Here is a 6,733-nt window from a genome sequence, read left to right as displayed (position 1 = left end):
CACCCGCAGCAGCCGCAACAGTCTCAGGCCCATCAGATTCACCCGGGTCGATCAGCCGGGCCAGGCCAGGCACCATCACTTCCGCCTGGTCCACCTAAGCCAGGCATGCACCCAGCGTCGACCCAGCCCCAGCCTACCTCATCGCAGCCAGGTCGTCCTCCTCCCCCTGGTGTGTCAACTGGTGGCCCGCAGCCCCACATGTCCTCAACGGGGCCATACTCGCAGCAGCCACCGCACGCATACGCCCAACAGTCGCAGACTCCGCATCCAGGCCATGCCGGGGCGACTGGCCAGGGGCCCCCTCGGCCACAGGGACCGAGTCCCGCCTATCGGCCTCCTGGGCCTGGCCAACCCCCCGCGAGCCATTCGACCGCTTCTCAGGCTCCTGGGCCTGCCTCGGGTGCAAATGCCCACGCGCAACCGCACCAGTCCTCCCAGCCATATCAACCACAGCAGCCGCAACAGCAGCCACATCCCTCGCATGTCCACCACCCGCAGCATCCGCAGCATCCGCAGCATGCCTCGCACCCGCAGCGGCCGCAGCAACCGCATCATGCGCAGCAGCCGCAGCAATCGAACCAGCCTAAGCAGCAGCAGCAGCAGCAGCCACAGCAGCAGCAGCAGCAGCAGCAGCAGCCACAGCAGCAGCAGCAGCAGCAGCAACAACAACAGCAGCCGCAGCCGCAGCCGCAGCCGCAGCAACAAAAGCAGCAGCAGCAGCAGCAACAGCAGCAACATTCCTGGCAACAGCCCTCCATGCCCACCTCCGGACCTACTCCTGCCACGACTCCTTCCGCCTCAGCCTCTTCGTCCATGGGCAGCGATCCATCGCGGCACCTTGCCACGTCGTCTCGATCGGCTGAGCCTCCGAAAAAAGCCGGGCCCTCGGGTCCCCCCGCTGGAAGTGCGCATCCTGCCCCATGGTCCCCCCGACTCCCGGAACATCCTCGTCCTTTTCTACTCCTTCCTTGTTCAGTCCTTTTTTATATGCAAAAGCTAACTCAATATCCCTCCCCCATGACGAGAAGGCTACACATTTAAGGTGCGTCCGTTCTTTCCTTCACACCCATTTGTGGCGCGAATAGCTGACCTCGTCATCCTGTTCGACTCGCTAGAACATCATGGAGGATTTCCAGGCCTACATCAAGGAGCTTTTGCGAATTGTGGAGACCCTTTCGCGGGACCCCTCTTTCTCTGGGGCGGCAAATTTGCGTGGCCAGTTCGTGAGCTACATCATGGTGCGCGCATGGGTGGCCCCTCTTGGCTCGATGCTGCGCCTTCCAGGCCTGTCAGACAATTGAGACTGACCCCCCACCCCGCTGACCCCCGGTACGCCTCCTCAAAACCGCTGGCATTCAGGAATACCAAAATGAGCCCCTGCTCAAAGTCGTCCGCAGTGACAACTACACCCAGATGGACATGGATCTGCGCTCTCGGCAAGTCGGCCAGTCGCTGCAATCCCTGAAGAAGACCCACGAAAGGGTGCAATCCCTACGCCTGCAATTGCTGGAGATGTACCCCCAGCTGGCAAATGTCCTGCCACAGATGCCAGATCGTCTGAAGATGGTCCTCCGGGAAGATCGACCCAAGCCACCGACAGCGGAACACATCATTGTCGATCTGTCGGACGAGTCGCATCAAACGGCCACCACCGCGCCGGCTGTCGCACCCCCGGCCGCAGCCCCAGCAGTCCCCGCGCTGGGTACCCCGGCGGCCAATGCCACCACGGCGCCTGCCTCGGCAGCGGGAACCCCCGCCGCCGGGTCAGCCTCCGCCTCATCGGCCACCACCTCCACAACATCCTCCTCTTCGTCCTCTGCTGCCTCGCCAATCGCCTCTCCACAACAGCAATCACCCACAACTTCGAGCGCCGCAAGTGCCGTCCCAGTCGCGACAACAACCCCAACAGCCGCCGCCGCCGCCGCCGCCGCCCCATCGGCAGTCTCTTCTTCCACCGCCAGTGCTGCTGTTGCCTCGGCCCCCCGCACCGCTCCAGCCTCTTCGATTGGGCCCTCTCCTCCGGTCGCTCCCTCTGCGCCAGTCACCCATTCGGCCACTTCGGCTCCCTCGCCCACCCTGTCTGGTTCTGCTGCCTCGCCCACTCCGGTTCCTCCCGTTGCGGCAGGCGCTCCGACACCCTCTGCACCTGATCCAACAACTGCTGTGCCACCGACTGCCCCCGGCAGTGGCAAACCAGTCCACTCTCAGACCACCATGCCGACGGCCACGGCGACAGCGACAACTACGCGAGGCGCCACTTCTCGGCCCAGCCTACCACGGAATGGGTCCCCGACACTCAAATCGCCTCCAGCCTCGGGCGGGCCTACTCCCAGCGCCATGCCTTCCACTGGCACCTCTGTCGGCCAGCGGGGTCCCCCTGCTGCGAGTCCGGTTGAGCTGAAGCCGGAGACCGGCACCCCGCAGGTGGGCTCGATGGCGCCGGGGGGCCGTCCACTGAGACGGGGAGACCCTCCTCCCAGAATGCTCCCAACCTCCGGGGTGCCCCTGCGGCCAGGCAAGACCCTCAAGCCGTGGCTGATGCCGGTCAGTTCCTCCAGCAACAGGCTCCGCTGGTGGCAGCCCGGCAGAAGGCTCGCTTGGCCGCCATCCCCCCGGACACACCGCTGATGACCATTCTCCGCCAGGCTGCTGCTGCCCCGTCGGGTGCGTGCTCTTGCTCATTCCCGCCCGCCCGCCCGCCCCTCCCACCCTGTCTGCGCCTTCTCCCCATGTGCATGGTGCTTCATCCTTCCCCTTTGGCCATCCCTCTGACACTTCCCGTCCTGGCTCCGGCCACTCGCAATCGGCTCCCTAGAAAATGGCGCATTCAATCAGATGCGCCGCGATCTGAGCTCCAATCTGTCGATGGTGTGTTTGCATCTGCCGCCGGCCATGCCACACGTTCAGCGGTATGCGCCGGAGCGGCGGACTGCCGGGCCGGAAGCGGCCTGTGGCCAGCCGGCTGCCTCCGCTGGCCCTGGGTCATTGACCCCTGGTTCGCTGGATCCCCATGCCATGGCTCTCTTCTCCGGGCGCCCGGCTGATGGGGTGTGGTTCGATAGCAAGACTGTTCCGTATGTGCCGGCGCGCAAACGCATGCGCATTGATGGCATGCTGGAGCTCGACCGGCTGCTGAACAACTAGGCCGTCGCGTAAATACCCTGGCGCCTGTTACACTTGCGACGCACAGCCTCGCCCGCACATCCCCCCCCTCCCTCCCCCCGCCTGTGAACGCCTGTGAAATACATCGCACCCAGACATCGCACCTTGGCATGGACGAGGGGGAAATGGCCTCTTTGGTGTAGTCCATTCGTTTCGACGGGGAGGAGCATCGGGCGAGAGAAGCCCAGCCACGCATCTCGTTGTATTTGGCTTTGTGGATGGGGGGCTTCGAGGAGCCAGACACATTTGCACCGACACAGTATATTTGGTCTCGAGGGGAAAAGAACAGGTGCTCTCACATTGAGAGGCGAGGGGAGGGGTGTGTGTGTGTATAACGACGAGAAGGAGAAAGGCAGGTGGCGAGGGGAAGAACCGGGGAGGCAGCTGGCATAAGGCCCTCTAATCGGCGCGGTAGAAGGTCAGGACGAACTTGGTGGAGCGGATCTGCACCGTGGCACAGGCAAAGTAAGGAGGCAAGACGGGAAGGAAGAGAAGAAAGGGGAGGGACAAAAGCGGGTCAGTAACCAGGGCCGGGGGGGGGGGGGGGGAAGAGGATCGACGCGAAGGCCGGAAAAAGAAAAAGAAAACCACACGCACCTCCGCAACATCGGTGATGATCTGGTGCGGGAGAGCCGCCTCCGGAACCTGGTCCGGGGTGATGATGCGGCTACGGACAGTACGCTCGAAGAAGGCCTGCTGCTCGGCCAGCACGCGGACAAGCTGCTCGCGGTCGGCGGCCATCTCCTCGGCGGAGACACCGGCGGCCGGGGCAGCCTTCTTGCGCTTGCCGCCGGCAGCCGGGGCCGCAGCAGCAGCAGCAGCAGCCTGCGCATTCTCGGCGGCCGGAACCTCGAGCGACAGGCAAACGTGCACAACATCCGAAACAGACAGCTGGGCCTCCTTGCGCAGGCGCTGGACACGGTTGACCAGCTCACGGGCGCAACCGATGTCCTCAAGCTGCTGGTCGCGAGACAGGTCCAGCAAGACGGCGATGTTGCCATCCATGTTGGACTCGCGATCGACCGAGCCCTCGGCAGCGGACTCATCGGACGACAGCAGGCGCAGGGTCAGAGTGAAGTCCTCCGGGGTCAGCTCATGCCCATGGAGGGTGATGTTCTCGCCAGCCAGGAGCTTCTTGATGTCCTCGGTGGGGAGCGCTGCATGTGCGGCAGAGAGGGGACGGGAGGGGGAGTGAGGATTTGATGCCAAGCAGGGGAGAGGAGAGGAAAGGAGGTGCCTCTCTTTTTTTTTTGGATGCATGCACGTACCGCGGGCAGACTTGATGATCTCCTGCATGGACCTGCCGACACGGCGACCCAGGCGAGCGGCATTGGCGGAGGCCTGGTAGTTGAGGTTGAACTCGCCGGGCTCGGCAAAGCGCACCCGGACGACGTTCAGCTCATCGCGAATGTACTCCTCGAGCATGGCCACGTCGGCACGCAGGGGCGAGTCCTCAGAGGCATCGGCATCGACGATGATCATCTCGCGCAGGGGGTTCTACAATGGGCCATGCATGAGGAGAAGTTAGGGACACATCCAGATGCCCCGCCCCCCCCCCCCCCCAGAAGAGGAGCAGCCCAGGAGGGGGGGGGGGAAGAAAGAAAGAGACAGAAGAGCAAGAAGAAGAGCAACAAGAAGAAAAGGAGGAGCGCACCTTGATCGAGACATTCCGACGCTCGCGGATGACACGGCCCAGCTCGATGATGCGCTGCATGGAGCCCATGGCGCGCTCCATCTCCGGATCGAAGTAGGCCGGGTTCGGCACGGGGAAGGAGGTGAAATGCACCGAGCGCACATCCTCCTCGGTGGTGGGCAGGCACTTGTACAGGTTCTGATAGATCTTCTCCGCGATGAAGGGCGTGAAGGGGGCCATCATCTTGGTCATGAGGAAGAGCGCCTCGAAGAGGGTCCGCAGAGCGGTCAGGGTGTCCTCCTGGTCGGCCGGCATGGTGGACCCATCCTCGGCCACCAGGACATCACCACGCAGACGGCGGCGGTTCAGGCGCACATACCAGTTGGTCAGCTGGTCAACATGGCGCAGCAGGCGCGGCACCACGGTGTACAGGCGATAGGCCTCCATCTCCTTGGTGACGAAGCTGATCAAGTTGTGCGTGGCCGCCAGGACCCAACGGTCGGTCAGGTTGGTGAGCTTGAGGGCCGTCTTGGAGGAGGGATCATGCTCGAAGGGCCGGCCAGCCTCGGTGGACCAGCGGTCGGCGTTCTGCACGAAGAACCGGTACGCATTGTACCAGGGGAGCAGGAGATCGCGCACAACGCGCTGGACACCGCGCTCCTGGAAGCGCAGGACCTCGGCCCGCACGACTGGCGAGTCAATCAGGTAGATGCGCAGGGCATCGGCACCATGGGCATCCATGACCTTGGTGGGGTCGGGATAGTTGGCCAGGCGCTTGGACATCTTGCGGCCATCCTCGGCCAGAACCAGGCCGTTGACAATCAGGTTCTTGAAGGGAGGCTTGTCAAAGAGAGCGGTGGAGATGACCAGCAGGGTGTAGAACCAGCCACGAGTCTGGTCCAGGCCCTCGGCCACGAAGTCCGCCGGGAAGGAGGCCTCGAAGACATCCTTGTTCTCGAAGGGGTAGTGCTGCTGGGCGTAGGGCATGCTGTGTACGTGCGTGCGTGCGTGCGTGCGTCCGTACATAGGCGGGAGGGGGGGGGGATGTGAATGTGAGCAATGAGAGAGGAGGGATTATGAAGAAAAGGGGGGATAGAAGGGAAGGAGAGCGGCCGCGAGCAGCAGCAGCCAACACCTGGACCAAGTCGCACAAGAAAATGGCACATACCTGCCACTCTCGAACCAGCAATCGAAGACCTCGGTCACACGGCGCAAGTCGCCCTTGCCCTGCTTGGAGGGGATGGTGATATGGTCGATGCTCTCGCGGTGGAGGTCGGTGACACGGACACCAGAGAGCTCGAAGAGCTCCTCGACCGAGCCGATGCAAACGACCTCCTCGAAGTCCTCGGACACCCACAGCGGCAGGGGGGTGCCCCAGAAGCGGTTACGCGAGACAGCCCAATCGCGAGCATCACGCAGCCAGTTGGCGAAGCGCTGGGTCTGCACGAACTCCGGGACCCAATAGGAGTCGGTGTTGTTCTTGAGCAGGCGCTCGACCAGGTCCTCCACGCGGATGAACCAGCTGGGCACGGCGCGGTAAATGAGCGGGGTGTCCGAGCGCCAGCAGAAGGGGTAGCTATGGGTGATCTGGACATTCTTGAAGAGGTTGCCAGAGGCAGTCAGGGCGCGGATGATGGCCTTATCCGCGGCCTTGACATTCTGCCCGGCGTACTCCGGAACGGCCGACGTGAAGGCACCGGTGTCGTCAATCGGGCAGGGAAGGGCCTCCCCCTTGAGGATGACACCATGCTCCATGCACACGCGGTAATCATCCTCACCAAAGGCCGGGGCCTGGTGCACGATACCGGTACCGGAGTCCGACTTGACGTAGCTGTCCGACACAATGCGGAAGGCGCGATCGCCATACGTCTGTGTGTGCGTGTGTGTGTGCGTGTGCGTGTGCGTGTGCGTGTGCGTGTGCGTGTGCGTGTGCGTGTG

At 63.5% G+C, this 6,733-nt stretch overlaps 2 protein-coding genes across 2 annotated transcripts in view; one reads left to right on the top strand and one right to left on the bottom strand.

Moving 5' to 3' along the window:
* Positions 1-3,264, top strand: H696_00084 (hypothetical protein). Its single transcript, XM_009493915.1, has 5 exons — positions 1-904; positions 1,029-1,042; positions 1,116-1,238; positions 1,360-2,664; positions 2,816-3,264. The coding sequence occupies exons 1-4, from the start codon at positions 106-108 to the stop codon at positions 2,626-2,628; spliced, it is 2,205 nt and encodes a 734-aa protein (XP_009492190.1). The 5' UTR covers positions 1-105; the 3' UTR covers positions 2,629-2,664; positions 2,816-3,264.
* Positions 3,265-3,407: 143 nt separating this feature from the next.
* The window catches only part of H696_00083 (isoleucyl-tRNA synthetase), an 8,932-nt gene continuing 5,606 nt past the window's right edge, over positions 3,408-6,733 (bottom strand). The window contains exons 7-11 of the mRNA XM_009493914.1: positions 5,964-6,664; positions 4,817-5,783; positions 4,431-4,659; positions 3,760-4,319; positions 3,408-3,606 (exon numbers count right to left, since the gene is read on the bottom strand). Of these exons, the coding sequence (XP_009492189.1) occupies positions 3,562-3,606; positions 3,760-4,319; positions 4,431-4,659; positions 4,817-5,783; positions 5,964-6,664 (2,502 nt within the window). The 3' untranslated portion in view covers positions 3,408-3,561. The remainder of the gene's footprint in view (positions 3,607-3,759; positions 4,320-4,430; positions 4,660-4,816; positions 5,784-5,963; positions 6,665-6,733) is intronic.

This window comes from Fonticula alba (genome assembly GCF_000388065.1).
Source record: "Fonticula alba strain ATCC 38817 unplaced genomic scaffold supercont2.1, whole genome shotgun sequence".
NCBI lineage: Eukaryota > Rotosphaerida > Fonticulaceae > Fonticula > Fonticula alba.
Note: the sequence above shows the minus strand (reverse complement) of the source record. Positions and strands in the feature narration are given on the sequence as shown.

Bases quoted from the DNA above. Each gene is read 5' to 3' on its own strand.
- H696_00084 (XM_009493915.1), top strand. From the start codon at position 106: ATGCACCCAGCGTCGACCCAGCCCCAGCCTACCTCATCGCAGCCAGGT. The intron at 1,239-1,359 runs GTGCGCGCATGG...GCTGGCATTCAG, and splicing joins AGTTCGTGAGCTACATCATG to GAATACCAAAATGAGCCCCT.